Source organism: Eubalaena glacialis, chromosome 7, assembly GCF_028564815.1.
Source record: "Eubalaena glacialis isolate mEubGla1 chromosome 7, mEubGla1.1.hap2.+ XY, whole genome shotgun sequence".
Classification (NCBI taxonomy): Eukaryota; Metazoa; Chordata; class Mammalia; order Artiodactyla; family Balaenidae; genus Eubalaena; species Eubalaena glacialis.
In genome coordinates, this window is record NC_083722.1 from 88,329,271 (window position 1) to 88,352,271 (window position 23,001).

Sequence of the window (23,001 nt, forward strand, 5' to 3'; positions counted from 1 at the left end):
TCTTGGTTAATTTAAGTATAACTGTAACTAGTCAGGGTTAAAAAACTGGTACTTGTGGCTTTCCACAGCTAGCCTACTATTCTTTACACTCATAGATCATTAAAGAACTTGTAACATCAGTCATGAGTTTAGTCTTTAAAGGCACAACCCAAATAGTCTGTCTAAAAGTATCAAAATGTCCCCACCCTATCTCCTGCTCTTTTTTCCCCCCTCTAACCTCCTTCCTCCCTGACCCACCCCCCCAGACCCCAGCCCCCATGACAGAAAATATTCCTTTCTTTAAAGAATACTGTTTTAATTTGCTTAAAAACAACCTGGGCTATTGACCTGGAGGGGCATGAGGGAACTTTCTGGGGGAATGTAAAGACTTTATGTTTTGATCTGGGTGGGGATTAAACGAGTGCATAGAGAGGTAAAAATTCACTGCACTGGACCCTCAGGCTTTATGCATTTTACTGTAAGCAAAGTATACTTCTATTTAAAAAAAAAAATTATCCAGCCTGGTGATTACAGAGGCAACACAGCCAGATGTTGATGATGGGCAATTGTGACATTATGGGAGGGTCCATTAAACATTCTCTCTACCTTTGTGAATGTTGTTCAACTATTTTCTTTACTTTTGCATAAGTTTAAGGAACTGTTTTTAAACTGTGGAGTCTTCTGACAGATAAAAGGGAGTGGAAGAGAGGTTGTCAGGTACACATTTGACATTAGATGGGGTTTGGATAGAGGCACTTTTCTTGATGCTATAGAAGTAGCCATAATTACATCTTTGAGCCGTGAAGTCACTGGACAGCTTCTTACAACTTCAAGTTGTCTATAGATTAAAAAGCAGGGCAACCCATAGGGCTCCTATTTACTGTTAAACTATTTGAAATGATGCTGCAAATGTTTTAGGTAGCATCCCTGATTTATGACAGCTCTTTTCAAAACAGGGATGCTTTGTCACACCTAAACCCAGCAAGTCATACACACTATTGCATTCCAGGCAAAGCACCTGAAATGATGTGCTGCAGCGTGGAGGGCAAACCAGGGCCACAGTCACAGGGGCGAAGGAATCACGGGTGCCCCCTTAAGGATCTTTCATGAGCCAACAAGGTCAACATTAAGCAATTAGTCTCTTTCACGAACCATCTCCCAAAACCTAGGGTGGGTTTTAACAAAAGCAGGAATATAGCCTAGAGCAGGAATCAGTAAACTTTTTCTGTAAAGGGCCAAAGAGTAAAATATTTATGGTTTGGCAGGCTGCATAGTTTGTCACAACTGTTCACCTGCCACTATAGTGCAAAAGCAGCCGTGGACAACACATAAAAGAAATGGGCATGGCGATGTGCCACTAAAACTTTACTTACAAAAACAGGCTGCAGACAAGATTTGGTCTGTGGGCTGTCATTTGCCAAGAGATAACTGAGTAGGAAATCTCATCTTCCTGTCTATCAAAGCCCTATCCCTCTAAGTGTGAGCTTTGTGATCTGAGGTTTGTTTTTTCTGAATGCTGGGTAGGCTTCTAGAATTAACACACGCAGAAGCTTATGAAGTCATTTTAGGATCTAGGTGAGGAAAGGGGCTTCAATGACTATCATAAATCTAACCTTGGGATTTCTTACACCTACTTTTAAGAGAAGGGAGAGTAAGACTTCCATAGGGTCAGCGGTGTACTTACAATTCAAAGAACGCAGGGTGCTCAGAATGAATTGCCAAACATATCAAAATAGAGCTAAAGCAGAAGCAATGAGGAAATTAGGCCACAGCACAGAAACACCTAGTATTGATTGAGCTACAAACCGTAGTTTGATTATGGCCCATAAGGTAGAAGCAAGCCTCCCCGAGCTTTTCATTTCTCATACATGCAGCGATATTAGGAGGTATCATCGCTGTAGAAGGGAGGGCCCAGCACCAAGAACAGTCAGAGAGAAAGAGAAAGAGAGAAAGAGAAAAAGTTGAACGTTTAGATTCCCTATAACAAAGAGGAAAGAAAAAAAAAAAAGTCTGCATTTGTTAACATAGGGCAAAGAGAGTTTATTTGTCCAGTCAGACAGTCTAAGGCAACACTCAAATAAGGCTGCAGAGACCAAAATCAGAACAGTGACGTTTTCAGACAGCCAGATAAGGTGACTCGAGAACCCAGACAATGGATGCATCCTTTTTTCTTTTTCTTTTTTTTTCTTTTTCAAACAACTGGAACAATGACAGGCTGGCATAGGAGAGCATTAACAATAAACAACAAAAGAACAAAGTTCCCTCCCTCCATCCCCCCTCCCCCAAGACCACGGCAGTTAAATTAAGTACAAAAAACTCATTACAAAAATAGCCTCACAGAGAAGCAGGTTCCAATCAAGTCAGAAAAATATTGGAACTTAACATATTATAACCCATTTGTGACTCTAATCAATAGAATTAGAGAGATTTAGTCCCAATGACACATGGAGACATTACAGTAGCACAACCCTGGCACGTTCAACCCTTCTTGGAAAAAAACGGTGTATTTCAATGATCTTTATTTTTAGCCCAAAAAACATTTGTTAGTGTTGGATTTTCATCCTCAGTGCAACATACATAGGTTTTGAGAAGGTACACAGGTTACTGACGATGACTCGCAAATGAAAGATCACATCCAACAGAAGCATAGGGAAGACAGAAAAGGGAGACAATGTTACACAGTTTCAGTGGCATCGATACACCTATGGTCAAGGTTTAGTACAGTGCACAGCTGTGGCATCTTAATGTTGTCAAAATACCTCCCCCATGGTTGGCCACGTCTCAAGGGGCCTCATCTGATACCCATCCCCCCCCCCACCTTGGGCCCCTTGTATTTTGCGCCTGCATGAATGCCCAACACCTGGGAAGGCTGTCCTTCGAAGGGGTTATCCTTCTCCTTGAGCTGCATCTGAATTAAGTATCTCATCAAGTCCAAAATGCAACTGGGAATTGTGCCAAATGACTTTCAGAGAAGAGGGTGACAACAGATAAATCCCTAATAAAGGGGACCAACGTATATGGGGACCATTCAATCACAGTTTCTATAGAAACTTTTGTAGACCTTTGGTTGGGAAGAAAAGCCCTACATCTAGGGCATAGCTTTTTTTTTTTTTTTTTTTTTTAAATTTTAAACAAGAATCTCAAATAAATAGGACGTAATTATTATAATATACAATATTTCACCATCAGAACACTAGGCTAGGTGAAGAGCATTACTGTTTAGTCAAATCATGTCTACAGATATGACAAAGGAACTCTATGTAAAAGCTGGCTTTCCTCACAGGAAAGGTATAGTAACATGTTTCCCTCACGATGGGCACTGGGAATCGATTTCATCTTTTATCACCTAAAAACATATGGTTAATATACCAACAGTTTTGTTTGTTTTGTAGCAGTGGGCTCAGGTGGTCTGATGTGGGGTAGGGACCAGTGGGGGGGATGCAGAAGTATTGCATACAGAGCATCAAGGAGGTGAGCAAGGCCCCCAAATCATCTCCAAATTTCACGCCTCTTAAAGATATCAAGTAACCAGAAAAGAAAGAGAGAGAAAAAAAAAAAAGAATTGTGCCTCAACATATCACTCAGGAAACCTGCTTTCCTGCTTCTTAAAAGGAGTAGAGTCATTTTGTGCTAAGAATTGGATCTGAGAAACAGTTTGGCACAGTTCAAACAAACATTCCTTTGCTCTTGGTCGGACTAGACAAAATGTTCTCTCTGATTATCAGAAAGGGGGCTATAAAGAGCTCGTCTTAGGCCATGCCCCAGTCCACGTAAGCAAGCAAAAGGATGAAATGTGTAGAGATTTCAGAACAAGCGAGGCAAATAATCACATGGTGCGAGAGGCTGGTAAGACACTGGTGAATAGGGGAAACAAAAAGACTTTCCTGCTGCAGTTCTGGAGACAAATTCATGGAGTCATGCCAGGGAAGGAAGGAATGTTTTCATAGTTTGACCCACCATATTCTGGTACGGAGCCGTCTCCCCGCTTCAGAAACAGACGCACTCTGCGGCCACCATTCTTAATCAGTTCAATAGCCCGAGAATGCTTCATGTTTTTGGTGGTCTCGCCATTGATCTCTAAAATTTCATCACCAACCTGCCAAAGCAAGAGAGAGCCAAGTGAGAAGATCATAAAAGGGTTTCACCAGCTATTGAGGTGCTTTGTAATTTTAAATTCTTTCATTTATTGACTCACTAAGTATTTATTGAACATGTTCCAGAAAAATCTTCTATTGTTTAGGATACAGCAGTGAAAAAAAACCCCCAAATCCCTGTCCTCATGGAGATGATATTCTAGCGGGGGAAAGACAATAAGAAAATTATAAAAATGCATGTACAGGCTTCCCTGGTGGCGCAGTGGTTGAGAATCTGCCTGCTAATGCAGGGGACACGGGTTCAAGCCCTGGTCTGGGAAGATCCCACATGCCACAGAGCAACTGGGCCTGTGAGCCACAATTACTGAGCCTGCGCGTCTGGAGCCTGTTCTCCGCAACAAGAGAGGCCGCAATAGTGTAAGGCCCGCGCACCGCGATGAAGAGTGGCCCCCGCTTGCCACAACTAGAGAAAGCCCTCGCACAGAAACGAAGACCCAACACAGACAAAAATAAATAAATAAAATAAAATTAAATTAAAAAAAAAAAAAAAGAAAAAAAAATGCATGTACACGAGAGAGTGTTAAGTGCTAAAAAAAAATAAAGTAGCAAAGGGAATATTAATTGTTGAGGGGAGGCGGATGTGGCAGACAGTTTCTAGGATGGCTCCCAATGATCCCTGCCTCCTTGAATTCATATGCTGTGTAATCTCCTTTCCTTTGGATGTGGGCTGGAATTAGTCACTTACTTCTAACAAACAATATGGCAAATGTGATGGGAGGTCAATTCAAAGATAAGGTTACAAAATGGTTTTGGCTTCTTTTTTTAAAAATATTTCATTTATTAAAAAAAAATTTTTTTTCAGCCACAACTCACGGCATGCAGGATCTCAGTTCCCTGAGCAGGGATTGAACCCACACCCCCTGCAGTGGAAGCACAGAATCTTAACCACTGGACCACCAGGGAAGTCCCTTGGCTTCTGTCTTACTTGCCCTCTTTTGTTCTCTCAATTGTTCATTCTGATGCATGCTGTGAGATGCCCTACAGAGTCTACGATAAGGAAATGAGGGACAGCTCGGGCCAACAGCCCAAAATGCACTAATCCTACCAACAACCCTGTGAGTGAGCTTTAGAGGCAGATCCTTCCCCAGCTGAGCCTTCAGATGAGACAACACTCCTGGCTGATACATTGATTGCAGCATTTACTATGAGTCAGCTACTATTCCAGGCACTGGAGGCAAAGGAGTAAACAGGACAGGCCAGATCCTTGCTCTCATGGAGCACATATTCTAGAAGGTAGAAGAGGAAAGGACTGGCTTTGGAGTTTAAAGGACTAAATTTGAGTCCTATCACTTGTTAGCTAAGTGATCTTGGCTAAGTCCTTTACTTTTTGGAGTTCACTTCCTCATCTGTATAAGGGGAGGATAACAACCCATGCCTACCATGCTGAGGGGGTCCAATCGAATATTACAATATGTCTTGTGAACTATACAACATTATACAAAATATCATAATAGTGGTATTTCTTTCAATCAAAAACTTTTTTAAGTGAGTAAAGACATGGAAAAGCATATGCCATGTGTTTGAAATATAAACAAAAGGAATATAAACTACTGTATATGCACAAATTATGCATGTGTATGCATAGAGGAAGGATATACAAGAAACTGGTATATAGTTTGACCCTGGAAACTGTATTTTTACTATGCACCAGTTTCCTCTAATTTTTAAAAATCACATTCATGGTCTACTTTCTCAATTAAAAAAAAAACCTCATTAAAAAATTCAGTCTGAAGAAACATAAAATTCAAGGTTCTGTCTTAAGTTACAAGCATTAAATTCCCCACCTTTGGTCACTCTTTTCCCTCTTTCTGCTCAGGGCTAATTTTAATCACTTTTTTGATTTCCTGACCTGACTTTCAATTTCTTTAATTCCTTGCAAATTGTTCCCTATGTATGTCTCCATCTATGCCCCCTATCTCTAATGAGCAGATGATTTTTTCTTTTCTAATCATCTGATCTGCCCAGGAGAGCAACATATTCATACATGGTAAGAGGTATTAGATATCTAAACAGAACAGATTGGACTTTTGGCACATGTGCATTTAAAATTTGCAGCTTTGACGACTACCTAGTGACCCTGAATAGTCACGCCATGGACTCCTTGGCCCTCTGCTAACGCAGAGTGTTAAATCATTCCCGAGGCCTAGGGGGAGGCGGCAGTGACTAGCTACAGACTGAATGGAGCTCACTACCCAGAACCTACAGAACCACACGGCTTCCTGCTCTTGAAGCATGCTGGGATACCCAGGAATCCCTGGGAAGCGATGTGCCTGCCCCATGAGATTAAGTAAAAGAACTACGGAGATGGGATTCAGACAATATCCATGTTAATAAGTTCATAAGTGACTTTAATCCTTCACTCAACCTCAGAGTTGGAAGAGCTCACCTAACTTTAGCAGCTACAGCTAACTATGCTTGAGGGAGAGATTTATGCTAGGGTGGGAGTCCTGCACTTGGAGTGTCCTGAAAGCTTTAGAAACATGTAATTCTCATGAACGTGCAGGTTCTAACCATAGGATGTCAAGAAGTCACTGCAGATGACTTCTTTATGTCCACTCCAGACGCCTCTCCCTACTTACCCTCATCTTTCCACACCTTTCTGCAGGACCATCCTCTGCTAAGCGCAGAACATAGAGGTCCATGTTATACTCTCGGCCCCCTCGAAGACTAAAGCCAAATCCCTTGGCTCCTCTTTCCAGTTCCACAGTGTAAAAATCTTGCTCCTATTCAAAGAAATTAAGTGCAGTCATTCTGGGAGGACTTAAATCCACACACATCTCTCTCTCTCTCTTCCCCAACATTCTCCATTATGCTCATTTGACACAAAGGCACAGTTTCTATCCCCTTCTTGGTGGTTCTTGATTGTTTATTAATATCAATTAACCTTAGGCGTTTGGAGATCCGGAATGTGAAAACATTCATGAGTGTGCATACAGATTGCGTGCCAACATGCATATATTAAAGTTTAATCGGTGAGGCTGCGACTTGCGTTTGGGGCAGGAAAATCCTTCATTAAATAATACCATCCGGCACACTGCTGGGTATTCAGCCTCCCTGCCCAACGTCCGAAAACATCTCATCGTTAGGATACCAACAACTACCGCCACACATCTGGACAGTGGTACCCATGCTGATTAAGGAGAATCAGGAATGGATTAGGGAAGGCTCTGAGAAGGCCAGTGTGTGTGTGTGGGAAACCTATTTAACTCTGTATCACCCCATGTTTCCCAAATTTGCTTCACCTGCTATTACTTGTGCACCCTCCATTACCACCTTGTGTGACAGGTAGGTAGCCTTAAGGGGTCTCACCTGAAATTCACAAGTCTGAGAAACACCTTAACAAAAAGACATTTTCTTGACATAAATGCCTTTATGAGTACCATGAGCAGACATGAGCTGTTCTGCTTTTTCTCTGATCACCAATCCTTGAGATAATTATAGCTTTTTACTTGTTTGGGTTTCCCCCCTGCCCCCGCCCTGCCTAGAAAACGATGTCTAGGAATATTTTTCAAAGGTAGTAAAATAAAATGTCACTTCCTTGACAAACCAATATGAGTACATGTTTAGTACATACCCCTCACAAAAGGTTATTTATTTTAATTGAGGGTACCTTATAGAAGATACCTGGTAAAAATAGCTTTAGAAAGTTGGAAGGAAACACACCAAGCCAACAAGGAAAAAAGAGAAATGGCCCTCACCTGTGTTACCTGGGGTGCTTTGAACTCAAACTGAGATTCCGGCTTTGGTTTGGTGGTATTCCTGCCAAAGCGAGAGAAAAAAGTATAAGAGCAACCCACAGGGGGACAGAGAAAGAATCAAGGAGGAGCATCGTCACAACAGGAGTTACATTTTTTCCCCTTGAAAGTAACAAAAGAAACCAAAGCCATGTCTGACCTGGTCTCCTGGGCCCCTTGCTGCGAAGGGGTGTGTGTGGTGGTGATGGTGGCAATCTTCTCCGCATTGGTCAGCAAAGTGGCATTCGAAGACTCTGCAGGGTAAGACAGAGCATCAGGAAATGAAGGCCCCAGAGAAGACACTGTCACACCAGGAGGTGTGCAGAAGCCTCACCTGTGAATTCTATCTGGCTTCTCCGTCACCACTTCAAACAGTTTTGAACTGAATTTCTCAACAAGAGTTTAAAGGACCATTCTAAGATCTTCTATGATGTGAGCCACGTACACCCCCATTACCCTCCTCCCAATCAGACATCTTCGCAAATGAAATAAAGAGTTTACCCAAGAAAATGGTACTTTAAAATTGTAGCCAAGGTAGGTGCCTCTCACTCTTCCCCCATCACTTATAAAGGGCAGTCCCATCAAATCATGGCACCATACCAGAAGTATTTCCCATAATTCTACAGGCTGATAATGTCTCTGTTAATGTTCCCTGCAACTTATCACCAATCTTTAGTGAGTCTGCTTGATTTTCTCATGTGACTATTAAAATCAAAAGTGCGCTAACATCTTGTTAAACACACACGCACATAACATCTACTTTCTTCCCCAAAGCTTTTAATGAAGCACAACTAAAAATGTGGAATTCTTGTGAGACCTTGCCTAGATTCACTCATGAAGAGTTAATTTTAAAACCTGCATTAGTTAGAGCTGGAGTTTATAAATCTAAGTTGTACAGATCAGGAAGCCACCCTAATGTAATGAATATGATTATATTCTTATGAAAACTGCCTTTCTTCTCCACTAAACACATTCATAAGCAACTTCATTAATCTCTGGGAGGTTGGAGACCCAGAATTTGAAAACACTCATGAACATGCCTATAGATTGCAAACCAACATGTATATATGAAAATATAATCATTCACATTGTAATAGTTATATGTTCTATTACTAATTATTTCTCCCTTAAGGTCAAGGCAGATAGTAAGCAACTATGAGCAAGTTACACGATTAATATTTATTTTTAGGTTGACTGTTTGGAACTTGGCACACGTTTTCTAATCAAGAAAATGCTAAATGCGGTGGTGAAGTTCTTAGATTAGCCTATAAATGCCCATTTAATTCACAGCGTGCTGTGAAGTCTAGAAGTGTCTAGGAGTCCTGTGGTTCACAGTAGGCACTCCAGTGTTTGTGGAATACACGTATCTATCCATCATGTATAACCAAGTTTCTATGGACATCTCACTAATCCCAATTTTTTGGGATTTTACTTTCCTAAAGTAAAATCTCCAAAAATCTTCCATTTTACTTTCCTAAAAATACTACTTTCATTTTACTTTCCTAAAAATACTACTCAGATTAGGTCTGACTTCCTGTTGTTTTATTTTCATTACACATAGGTGTTAAAAGCAAGGGCTGGAGATCAGACCCAGGTTCAAATCCCTTTGTCCCCCACTCATTAGCTGTGTGCCTTGTTTTCCTCATCTGATAGAAGGGGATGATGACAATAATTCCCTTTTCTTGGGTAAAAATATACGAAATGTTTAGCACAGTACCTGACATGTAGTAAGCACTCAATACACACTGACTGTAGCTGTGGCCCTTGCTACTACTTTTACTTTGTATTTATTACTGTGGTAACGTGTATAAGTTATTTAAACTCTCTGCAAAATTAGCAAGTTGAAATACGATTTTAACAGTTTCTATTCCAGCTCTAAAGATTATGATCTGGACAGTGAAGGCGCAAGATTAGTAAGAAAATGTAACTAGATCAGGTGAACTAAAATGTGAATCCAGTTCATGCTTTAGGATGATGTCTCCCACAGAATCTGTTTTACCAAATGTTGCTCCAGATTCTGAGGGAACAGTAATCTGTGGTCAAATAGGGTGAAAAATCGTGGGTGAAACAGAGAGAAATGTTTCTGTGTGTCTGTGTTTTGTTTCTCCTGTGGACCCTTAACTGTGCCAATACGCTTTGTGACCCTCCAAGGTGGGGAGGTGTTACTTCTTAAGCTTGTCAGGCATAATAGTTACAAGGTCAGATTCTAGAGTCAGACTACCTGGCTTTGCAACCCAAACTCTGCAACTTACTGGCTGGGACTTGAAGCAAAGTTACTTAAACTTTCTATGCCTCAGTTTCCTCATCTACACATACAGCGTAACAGAAATATCTAAGAACACTGGTGCAAAGATTACCTGGGAGGAAAGTGTTTGGGCTCGTGCCTGCCACATAAAAACTGCTCAAAAAATGATGAGCATCTTTTTTTATGGGTGGCATGTATTTATTACTGTTATCACAATATTGAGTATATTATTAGTCCATTTTTATGACTGCAGTTAAGCGGCACAACCAAGGCGATAAATCTAAGGGGTATTTCATAAAGTCTGCCTGCTGTGTCCGTACAAAGGACTAGGAGACCGCACAGCCTGTCAATGTGATTTGCCAGAAGTTTCATAAACATGTGTATTTTAAAAAACTTCATATTGCTCATTGTAATTAATTTTATGGAGACTCTCTGGGAAATCACAAGATTGCTAGGGCCATGGGGAAATCATCTTCAGAATACCAAAAAGAACGTTTCCTTGTAGTTAAAGTGATTATAAGTACTGAATTGTGCAGAGGTTCCCCTTTAGAGTTCTTGGGGTTTTTTTTTTTTTTTTTAAAGCTTAAAATCAGTAAGATTTATTTATTTGTTTGTTTGGCTGTGCCGGGTCTCAGTTCCAGCATGTGGAATCTAGTTACCTGACCAGGGATTGAGCCTGGGCCCCCTGCATTGGGAGCCCAGAGCCTTAGCCATTGGACCACCAGGGAAGTCCCTCTTGGGTGTTTTTGGTAGCCAGAGTTTTCTAGGCAGGGCAGATCCCATTTTCAAACCATTTTAATACTTATGCCATTTTCAAGGTTTGATGAGATATAATAGATAATCACTCAACATACATATAAATAGAATTCTTTTATTAATTTTCCTTCCATCATTCCTTTGCTACTTTTCACATATTTATAGGCAAATCTGTTTTGGAATGAAGCTTAATTTTAAGCATTTCAAAAATTAACATTTAATATGCAAATGCCTAGCTGAGCCCACTGAATTTTTCTCCTTTTGCTTGTTTTCCTTAATCTATGAACCACCACCATATCTCGATTGTTTCCAACACGCCAAGCACTGTGTTAGGTGCATTATCACATGTACTATTTCATTTCATCCTCACAACTCAATGAAATAGGTGCAATTAATTACCCCCACTTTATAGATGGAGACACTGAGGCTTAGAATAAGTAGGTAACATGTCCGAGGTATTCCAGAGAGCAAGTGGAGGCAATGGGAATTAAACCAAGGGCCTGCCTGATAGTTAACTTTTAGTTTCATTCTGTTTACAAGGGAATTATGCACTGGTATCAAGGAAATCGTATCGGATTGGTACATTCCCTTCAAATCAGCAAGTACTTTTACCTTCCTGTATAAGTACCACCAAATTCACTAAGCAGTATCACAGATTAATTAAGATACAAAATACTCTGGTTTTGACTTCTAGATTTCCTGGGCCATCTCCGAGCACTAAAATAACTTTTAGTATACCCTAGATTTCCAGGATGCTTTTTAAAATATCTATTAATATAAACATATGTTTTTAAATGACCTTTTACGTCTTCATTTAGAATTAAATCAAGACAGTATGTGCTGAAATTCTCTCCAGCTTTTTAAAATACAGAGATGAAGCCTACTCTCACAAATTTATATCTCTATCCCAAAGCAAAATTTGCCCCATATAATAGAAAAAATATAAAAGAAGGGCTTGATATAAGAGTATACCCTAGAGGCAGTTTTATAAAGGGGTGTCAAGGTATTTGACTTTTAAAACTCCAAGGCAGATAGATGGACAGATTGGCTGTTTTCATGATAAATTCCAAAAAGTGCCCTACATCCTTTCTTAAACAGTGTTTACACCTAGCTTTAGCTCTCCCAGAGGAATGAAAATGGATATTACTACACTTTCCACAGCAATCGTGTATCAAGACGAGCATATCCTAGCTCTCAAGGCACTGTCACGGTGCCATGTTAAACCAGGGCACTAACTTCTGACAGGAGCGCCGCCTATCTTGGGTTTCAAGTTATCTCCGTGACAAGTGATTACACTTCCAACCTTGCTCCCATGTTAATATCCTTAGCCATCCTTATGGAATCCATATTACAAGGCCAAGCAAATCGACAACGGATACAATCATTCCTTTCATAAATATTTTAATGCATAAACACGTATGTAATAAATATCTGAAGGGAGCATTTGAAAATTTAAATCCCATAAATATATGAAAAGTTTTGGGAGACTTTTAAAATGTATACGATGGAAACCCTGCTCTTCTTGCCCGAGTATATGCTAGCTATCATAACCACAGAGCTTTCTATTAAGATAATTAAACTCTTTTAGGCCTTTGCCAAGGAAATAGCACTATCTATGTTGCCAAGCCCTATTACCTATACAAGCAAATACTTTAAATCAGAGAGATGTGAAGTACAAAAATAGATACATGTATATGCATAACTGAATCACTTTTGCTATACACCTGAAACTAACACAACACTGTTAATCAGCTATACTCCAATAAAAAATAAAAATTAAAAAAAATTTAAAAAGACTTCAGGAGAAAAAACACTACATTTAAATAATATATTTTAATTTTATTTTTATTCTTTCTTTCTTTCTTTATTTTGGCCACGCCAGGCGGCACGTGGGATCTTAGTTCCCCAACCAGGGACCTAACCCGAGCCCCCTGCAGTGAAGCGTGGAGTCTTAACCACTGGACCACCAGGGAAGTCCCTAAATAATATATTTTTAAGCTCATAAATATTTTCATTACCGTGAACTTGATTCAAGCTGATGATTTTCCATGTCAGCCTGGCTCAGTCAGGGTCTGCTCTGTCTGATTAGAGTCTCACTCACAGTCTGACTGTGAAGTCAGACTTCACAGGGTGTTTCTTCTATACAACACAAGTGGTAGGAAGTATGTGTGGTGTAACTAGTCAAAATTCAAGTTCAAATTCAGTATGTTCAGCCATTCTGTGGGCCTTCCTGTGTTGCCATGATCAATTTCCTATCCCTTGTCCATCTCTCATAGGAGAAGAGGCTCTGCCCCCACTTCATCTCCTATCCTGGTCCCAAAGGTAGTAAAAGCAGAGATGGTGAGAACTCTGAGCCAGGCCTGTCCTAGAACTGTGAAGGCAGGACTTCGAACAACACAATAGTGCCAAATCAAGGGGGTCATGTTTCAAAGCTTTTGTTGGAGCCAGAAAGGTGAGAAGGAAACAAGAGAGGGACAGTGAGGGAAACTACTTAGAGAGAAGTGAAGCTGGAGAATCAGGTGACTGATGACAAGAAAAAAGAACATGAGCATGGGACTCCCCTGGCGGTCCAGTGGTTAAGACTCCGCACTTCCATTGCAGGGGGCACGGGTTCAATCCCTGGCCGGGGAACTAAGATCCCACATGCCGTGCAGTGTGGCAAAAAAAAAAAAAAGAACAAGCAGCACAAGCTAGTTAAGGCAGTGGATGGGGAGTGGGTTCTAAGCACTGCCCAACCAATGGTGCATCTTCCTTTTGTTTTTCTTAAATTTGATCATTTTTTTATTTAGAAAACTAAAACAATTTGTAGTAAGAAATCAAAATAATGGTTACAATGCCTTATGTAAAACAGAGGGAAAGTATATAATAAAGTTATTTGGGGACTAATGCCAGGTATAGTTTAATCCTTTAAACCGTATATTAATATTTTGGTTGTGAATTTCATTTGGGGACATTCTCGGTCATTAACTATATGCAAATCTCTCCTTAATTCATGACTCCATTAACGGTAGATAGGTGATCTCTTAGAGGCATCTTTGGATACACATTCTGCAAATATTTATCCTGAGTTGAAATAAGATTCACATGACAGGATAAAGTCAGAGAACACAAATATTAAATGACAGTTTGAAGATGATGACTTCAGTCAGTTCAATCCTTGTCACACCTTTGACTTGAATGTCTGATAAAAATAAACCTCAAGAACTTAAAATTGTTAAAATCGCTCAACCACATTGTGACATTTCAAGACTACCTTGCTTTGTACGTTTCTCTTTGAGGAACTGTGCAAAGAAAGGATGAGTTAGTCTTCTTCAACTCAGTAATGGACAAGTAACTGTAGCCCAGAAGCTCATATAAAGTGTTTAGCCTGATCTCCTCCAAGTCTGGTCTGCTTATCTCCTGTCTGACTCATAAGAGAGCCTCTTTGTGAAGTGCCTCCTTGGGTTTCTGAGAACAGTACCTTGGACAAGATGGATTTCTAAGAGCTCCAAAGCCACTCTAATGAAGAACTTCAGTCTCCTTGTGAGGATCATGGAACAAAATGCCTCTGGGCTACTGGATCCATTAAATAAATACTAGAGTGAGAGACTGAAGGAGGTCAGAGGTCCCTAACATGGAGAGAAGACCTTCCTTTTACCTTACAATCTACCATGTCCAACACACTTTCACGGAGAGGAGGTGGATCCAGCATGATTTTCTCTTCATCAGATTGTAATGGTCACTCTCTGTCTTCTAGGTTTTTGCAAAATCCTTCTGGATTGCTCCAGCATCTCTCCAACGCTCCAGAAATCTAACTCCCCTGCCTTCACTCTAATTTCCAAGATGGCAACTTTTGGCCCCATTTAAAAGATGAGCGTTAAAAACCCACCCTCTGGCTGCCAGGCTTGACTCCCTTTACCTGGACTTTGAAAATTACAAAGTAATTGGTGAAGAGTTTTATTACCATGGTGATGAATTCCTGAAATATCATGGAATGAAATCACATCCTCAGCAACACATCATTCCTTAACTACACTGTATCAACTGTAATGTTTACTTTCTTCTAACCAAGATGGCCTGTGATATGCCTGTCTGAATTCTACACTGTTGAAGGACTGAAGTTTTAAAAAATGTCTTTTTATTGACAACTGTTATTGGATAATCTATCTTGCTTTCTATTTTTTGGTGTTCAGGTTCTCCAAAAATATTCTCCCTTGCAGAACATTAAATTAAGTCAACAAGTATGTGCACAGGAGTATAAGTCGCTTCTGCATATTTACATCTTTCCCGATTGTGAACTCTTTTTCTAAGCCCTTCCCTTAAGGAGCACTTTCTTTCCTTCCTTCCTTTTTGGAAATTCTCATTCCCACATTAAGACTGACCAACATAGACCCAGCAAGTCAATTCCTGTGTCTCTTTCTTTTGGATTAATTTTTTTGAAATCTCTCCACAGCATGGAGATAAATGTATCTGAATTTATACACTACATTAGGCTCTCTCAACCATTTGTCACCGAATTTTTCTGGCCTCCTTCATCCTTTCCATTAGGAACCTATGTTCTATCATCTTGTGATCACTTTCCTAAATTGTAATAGGTTTCCAGAGTGGTGAATTGGTAGAATGGACTCTAGACCATCTGGTCTAGATGGTCTAGATTACTAACCATGCATTTGAGGCAGGCTGAAATAGACCATCATTCAAGGAGCTATTTTTTCCTCTACATTTGGTATGGGGTATTTTTGGCACAGAGGAACTTCTCTGTTCTTAGAACCAACGATGTTCAAATATTTATTGTTTGGTTTTAGATTTTCTTCTTCTGAAAGGCACAGTCTACAGCACTCAAGTTTTAAACTAATATGGCTCACTTTCTAGCAATTAGTATATAAAAATGTTGATCTGGTGAATTACTTTCAGATAAAATCTCTGATTTTCTTATTTTATAGATCAGTGGCAGAGAGTTTTATCACAGTTCCCCCATAAATCACAGTTTCCTCTTGAGAAATACTCACTGACTTTTAGAATATATTTTATTTTATAACATACGTAGCAAGAATGAAAAAAAAAAAGACACTGAAACATTCTAGGACAACTATCACTTCTTTTCCCAAGGGCAAAGTCTGCTTAGAAGGAAGTCAATATACAGGACTTAATTCTCTGAAGGATCTATACTTAGTGACATTAGCGTATCAACTTCATTTTTATTAAATATGAATAATAAAATGAGTATTGACATTTTTTGCTGGATAATCTTTGACAGTGGGGGCTGCCCCACGTACTGTAGGAGGTTTAGAAGCATCCCTGGTCTCTACCCACTAGAGGCCATTAGCGCCCACTCCAGACAATGCCAAATGTCCCCCCCCAAGGGACAGAATCACCACTGTTACAAAAGAACCAAAGATTTGAATTGAACCAATCAAACAAATAAACAAGAACAGGCCTAGTTTAATGGAGGCCTGTTAAAATATCAAAAACACAGAGATTTTATTCTTTTTTCATCCACAGGCAAAAATTAGGGACAAACCACATAGGCACAAATCCTAACAACCCCCCATTAAATAAAAAACTTTGATACATTCACTTATTCAGATTGAAAAAAAAAAAAGTGCACTGGCTCTGCATTGTCCTTACATAAGTTTTGTGATGTCACCATACTACACATTCAGATTTTAGTCATCGTTTTAAAAAAAAATCTTTAATAATTGCCAGGTAGAATATCAGGCGAGCTTCACCACCTGTACTCAAACTCTTCTGCTGTTTTAAAGACAAGGGCACCAAAGCCAAAATAAATCGGAGAAAGTTAAAGATTTTCTGAAATGTTTATCTCTGTAGCAAGACAGGGTCCCAGGGCTAGAGGATGAAGTCAAGAGGGTGATGTAAGCTTTAGTAACAGTGGCTCATGTTTGCTTGATGGGTATGTTCAGTTAGACATGGATAAGGCTGCCTCTAAGTCAAAACTATTCAATTACATGAACACTAATGATAGAGACAGAGCTAGAGAGAGAGACACACACAATAGGTATACTTTACCATCCCCGGGAATGATGCGCAGGGTAACTGTGTTTCCCGCTTCCTTGATGAGGTTGACAATGTCGGAATGGGACTTGTTGGTGATGGAACATCCATTTACCGCCAAGATCCGGTCTCCTACTTTCAGCTTGCCACATCGGTCAGCAGGGCTCCCCTCAATAATCCGACCTATTTTGTGAGGCATGGCCACACATGCATTGCCTGCTTTGATAGTCAGTTTTAATTTTTTTTTTTTTTAAGTTACATGGGAATAGAGTGAAGGGAGGAGAAAAAGGGTTGAGAAGGGAAAGAGAAGGTTAAGTGTTAATTAATTAAAGCATTAAGCAAATGTTATTAAAGGAGAACTCTGTGCCGGGGGTCAAAACATTGGCAAAGTTCCAGGCGTTTGTTTAAGAAGTTACAGCCCTGAAAAATGATAGTTCGTTGCTGCAGTCCTTTCCCGATTCAAAACAAGGGGGGACCCCAAGCTTCCCTCCTTTGATCAGTGGCAAAATTTGGGATCTTTAGCAACTTCCAAAGATTCTCAAGAGCCCCAAAAATAACTTGCCGTGGGCTTATTTGGGGACTGCAAACGTGAAACCCAGAGCTGGGAGGGAGGCTTTTGCGCATTCTGTGTTCACGTCACATCATTTTCGCCAGGTGTTGCTTACACTTCTGCCAATGTTTTGTTCTTTCTCCATTTAGAAAAAATAATCACTGGGTGTCTGGTGAGGCCTAAGAGTCTGCTGGCGCCAAAAATCCAATCTGAAAATGCCTAATAGACAAACACTTCGACTTCCTGCCTTCTGTCCAGAATGATGAAAGGTTTAGCAAAAGGGCATAATCACAAGATGAGCCAAGAAAGCACCCAACCTTGACACGTATTTTTCCTTTTATGACCTTTGCTCAATCAGCCTCTCTCATGTGCTTTCAGAGAAGGGCCCAAATGGCTCATTAGCTCTGAAATCCTCCTTGTTCCTCATAAAAATCCCCTCAAAGGAATAAGAAAATCTAGTACACACTCAGGCTGAGAACAGTGAACCAAAGCTAGGTTCAAATCATCCCTCAACCCTTTTCCTTTAATCATTTCCTTTGTCCTGATCAGTTACTACACAGCTACCACAGGAAAAACCAGGAAAAGTGCATTTGAAGAAGAAGGTTTACTGTGTGCTCTGAGGCATTTCATGTCACAACCAAGAGCGTTGGTAACTTTTAAAGAGAGGTGGAAAATTGGCTTTGACGCCTGACACAGGGCTTCCAGATTAATCGTATACTGAGTTTCAAACTTTCTTGGGCATATTCACTGATTTTGAGAGTTTGTCTTTCTGGGGACTGTAAAGATAGTTGTATACTTGAGCCACTGTGGGAAAAGGTGACAAAACTAACATGGAAGATGTTGAAACTAACTGAGAGAGCTCTTCCATCCTAATTTAGAGCTTAAGGATAAAATGTGTGGGAAAATGAGCTACAATTCCTTTGAATTTCAGCATATTTGCCTGAGTCTGTATCACGGGATGTAAGGTCAAGGTCAAAGAATTTTTCAAAAGGTAGTTAAACAGTCTTCTGGAACAAGCAACAAGCAGGTGTGGTGGAAAGCCTCCATACTCAAATTCAAGGTCTTGACTAAATTTAGCCCATCTCCAAGGACAAGTCCCATGGGAAAGGTATCATACAGCAGGTGGGAGGAAAGCTCTGCATAGCTCAGAAGTCTCATGCAAGGTATTAGGGAAAGTTTAATTTGTTCATTGTAAGAGCCAGAGGAAAGCAATCAAAGGCCAAACTGTGGGTGAAGTCATTCAATGTTCGTTAAATAACACAGACATATCTGCTATTTCATTCTAGAAAGGCAAACTGAGAACTCTGAAATCCTGAGAACATCACAGGGTACATGGGGACAAACTGTAGATCTAAAGAAAATAACTTGAGATTTCTTTTCCCCCCTGCCTTTCTTTTTATTTTTAAATTAAGCAGAAAAGTCTCCAAAACTAATTGAAAAACAAACCAAAAAACAACCTTGCCTTGAGGTCAAGTCACCCACCACCCGTGACATGCTGTGATAATGTTATTAATGGAGCTCACAGAAGCACTGTTAGTAACGGGTGTTTGTTTCGGCAGCCGCACATGCATGGACCTGGCTTAACTCACTGTCTCCTAATGAACGCACCTGCTAAATGGCTTTAGCAGGAAGCAATGTACCAAGACTAAATGGAGGCAAATGGAGTTGTGCCGGAGCAGAAAGCTAACGGGAGGGAGCACCTCGCTGATGTTAGCCAACAAACGACCTGGGCCACGGGTCCTCGGACTCCTTGTGGGTAAGTCATTTGGAAACAGAGGTGAAGTACATTTCAAAGCCTGCACAGCCCTTCCCTGTCTCCCATCATATTTCAGATTAATTAACAAATGTGCTTGGGGAAAATAACAAATGATGTTTTATTTAGTGAAGAAGGTGATCATTTTTGGAGTACATACTTATAATCCATCCTAATAGGAAACAGATTCATAGATTCGTAGTTCCTGGAATCACCTGGCTTCCTATTTGTCTCAGCTATTGCACCCAGCAGAGAGTTAACCTTCTGAGAGGGTGACAACCGTGTTTCTCCATACTCTGCTGAAACCCCCAACATCTGGATGAGACAGGACGATCATCCCTGCTAGAATTCAAGGGCAGTGAAGACAAACGGCTCTGAACTCAGATTTTAATTAGATTCTTAACCAGGCAACAGTAAACATATTATTTTAAATTAAAATTTTAAAATTTCAGACAGGGATAGAGTAGAGAAAGGACAAGATGAAGGGGCATTTCATATATATTTTTACTCCTTACACCTGTTTTTCTCCCCAGGCATTTATTTCTACAACTCCTACACCGGAACTTCCCTGGGGGCGCAGTGGTTAAGAATCTGCCTGCCAATGCAGGGGACACGGGTTCGAGCCCTGGTCCGGGAAGATCCCACATGCCGCAGAGCAACTAAGCCCGTGCGCCACAACTACTGAAGCCAGCTCTCCACAACTACTGAAGCCCGCGCGCCTAGAGCCCGTGCTTCACAACAAGAGAAGCCACGGCAGTGAGAAGCCCGTGCACCGCAACGAAGAGTAGCCCCCGCTCGCTGCAACTAGAGAAAGTTGCGCGCAGCAACGAAGACCCAACGCAGCCAAAAATAAATAAATAAATAAATTTATTAAAAAACAAAAACAAACAAAAAAAGCCACTCAGACCTTCTGAGGCAACTGCTATGATTGATATCCTGCTCAGGACCTTGCAAACAGCTTTCTCTGGCAAGAATTTCTCACACTCTATCCTGTCAAGGGGCTGCTTTGCAAATTTCACCTATGCGTGAAATTGTCTGCCTGTGAACACGCAATCAGAATGGAAGCTGAAGGGTTAAAAACAAAAAATCCCAGCCTTCAGGAGGGGAAAAGCCACCCAATTAACTCCATCCTCAATTCAGGCTTTCATTATCTGAAGCGGAAAGCATGAAAAGCATTTCTGTTAATGAGATTTTGGCTGTCTTTTACTTGCCATAGAACAGTCCCAGGCATCCCAGGAAACACTGGGGAGAAGTGACCGCACTCACCGAATGTCGTCCCTGCCTCAGGCCTGCTCACCGACGACACGATGACGAAGCCGAAGCCCTCGTTCTCCCCGCGCCGGATCTCCACGTCGTAGGGCTGGACCACGGTGCTCACCACGCCGCTGCCGCCACCGCCGCCGCTGCCAATGCCGCTGGTGCTGCCGCTGCCGGAGCTCACCGTGTTCAGGGAGTTCTGGCTGCCCTGCGGGGTGCGCTTCTCCTCGGTCAGTGAGGCCGGCTGGTTGCTACTGTGATGGGAGGAGGCTGGCGAGGGCACCTCGTTCTCTGTTTTGGAGGCTGTGCAAGAGATGCACCTCTCAGTTACCCGCCTTTGCGAGAAACGTGCTCTGCCTGCCACCCCTTCCTCCTTCCCCCAAGACTCCGCAATGAAATCAAGAGAGTGACAGCTATGACAGCAGCTGGCCTCACAGAACTGAGATACAGGAATTGAAAACAGCTCATAGAAAAACACCAAAGGGGACACCCCAATTCTGTATCATTTACAGCATACTGTATCTCAACATCTGCATACAGACTCAAATTTGCAGCAAGATCGGCCCACTCTGAAATATTTCCCAGTTCACAAATCAAAAAACAACCCCTGGACATTATGATGAGTGAAATGAGTCAGACAAAGAAAGACAAATGCTGTATAAGATCACTTATATGTGGAATCTAAAAAATACAACCAACTAGTGTATATAGCAAAAAAGAAGCAGTCTCACAGATATAGAGAACAAACTAGAGATTACCAGTGGGGAGAAGATGGGGGGTGGAGCAATATAGGGGTAGGGGATTAAGAGGTACAAATTATTAGGTATAAAATAAGCTACAAGGATATATTGCACGACACTGGAATATAGCCAATATTTTATAATAACTATAAATGGAGTACAACCTTTAAAAATTGTGAATCACTGCATTGTACACCTATAACTTACATAATATTGTACAGCAACTAGACTTCAATGAAACAAACAAACAAAAACGACCCATTGAAGGAAGCATAGGTGTGGCCCACAGCAAGGATGACTACCATTTTTGCCTCAGAGACACATCCTTCGCTGCACTCAAATTGTCATTACCCTCAAGTCACATTCTGCTCAGATTTGCAAACAGTTTTGCTTTGCTTTTTCCATCACCGGAGACATGGTAAGTTGACAGTACCATTAAGATTTCCCTACTGTGGGATTCCTGACAACACCTGTCAGAGGTATACTTAGCTTCTCTTCCTCGCTTCCAGATGTCAATGATCTACTCTGATCACACAACTGGATATATTAGCCTCCCTCAGAATTCGTTTTATCAAATTTCAGTTTTATTGCTTTCTCAAGTGACAGGGTAAAGCACTCCTAAATAGCCACAGTAGTAGGCGGGACCGACTTAGTTTTCATGCCAAAAGCAAAATATGTGTTCAGGTTTTCGATAGGACTACTAAATTTATTCCCCAGGGCATCTCCTTTCACAGATTTCATTTTTATTGTTATAAAATATACAGAACCTAAAACTTATTATTTTAACCATTTTAGGTGTATAGTTCAGTGGCATTAAGCACAGAAACACTGTTGTGCAACCATCCCCACCATCCATCTCCAGAACTCTTTCATTTTCCAGAACTGAAATTCTGTACCCATTAAACACTAACTAATCACTCTCCCCTCCCCAGCCTCTGGTACAGCCACCATTCTACATTCTGTCTCTATGACTTGACTACTCTAGGTACCTCATGGAAGTGGAAGCATATAATATTTGTCCTTCTGTGACTGGCTTATTTCACTTAGCCTTATGTCTTTTCAAAGATTTAACATGCCTTTAACCCAGAGCTTAAAAACCCCAATATTTAAGATCTAAAAAATAAATCTGAAACAAACAAAAATCACATTGCTCTACTATTTTTATTTGGACCAGTGAAGTCAGAAAGTTTTCATCTCATCTCAAAAGCCATTTCTGATTGCTGCTACTGGTTGCATGGGATACTACGTTAAGATCCTGAGGCCATAAATGAGCTCTAGGGACATAAGTGATTAACACTCTTTTCGTGGCTGCAACAGGTAGGGCTCTCACACTGGAATCTGATATCTTAATTCTTTTGTAATTAATTATACACCATTTAAATGAGCTCTATGAGTTTGTTTGTTTTTTTTGGCCATGCCATGAGGCATGTGGGATCTTAGTTCCCCGACCAGGGATCGAACCCATGTCGCCTGCAATGGAAGCGAGGAGTCTCAACCACTGGACTGCCAGGGAAGTCCCTATGAGTTATTTTTTTTGTTTGTTTTTAAAACAAGATGCCAGTTGATTTTATCTGATAAACAGGTATTTCACTAGTATTACAGCTATGGAGAATTCCTAATATTTCACATCATCCTTCTTCAGTAATTCAACTGATACCACATGGAATCTGCCTCTTCTGCATTCTGGGTTCTGTCTTGAATACCTGGAGGCAGGGGCTGCAGACAAAGATGGTGAATGAATGGGAAGGGTAGACACTTACCCAGTACTGCCTCAAAATGGCAGATTCTGATACCGAAGTGAACCACGATGCCCAAGGATGGCAAGAAGGGAAGGCTAAACTC

At 40.8% G+C, this 23,001-nt stretch overlaps 1 protein-coding gene across 8 annotated transcripts in view; it reads right to left on the bottom strand.

Annotated features, from left to right (window-relative positions):
- The window catches only part of MAGI1 (membrane associated guanylate kinase, WW and PDZ domain containing 1), a 616,101-nt gene that overhangs the window by 2,347 nt on the left and 590,753 nt on the right, over positions 1 to 23,001 (bottom strand). For 6 of the 8 annotated variants that reach the window (XM_061197121.1, XM_061197117.1, XM_061197115.1 and 3 more), the window contains 6 exons: positions 20,429 to 20,722; positions 16,875 to 17,075; positions 8,028 to 8,121; positions 7,832 to 7,892; positions 6,713 to 6,856; positions 3,937 to 4,075 (listed from right to left, as the gene is read on the bottom strand). In XM_061197121.1, the coding sequence (XP_061053104.1) occupies positions 3,937 to 4,075; positions 6,713 to 6,856; positions 7,832 to 7,892; positions 8,028 to 8,121; positions 16,875 to 17,075; positions 20,429 to 20,722 (933 nt within the window). The remainder of the gene's footprint in view (positions 1 to 3,936; positions 4,076 to 6,712; positions 6,857 to 7,831; positions 7,893 to 8,027; positions 8,122 to 16,874; positions 17,076 to 20,428; positions 20,723 to 23,001) is intronic. The other 2 variants (XM_061197123.1, XM_061197116.1) reach the window with 1 other exon arrangement.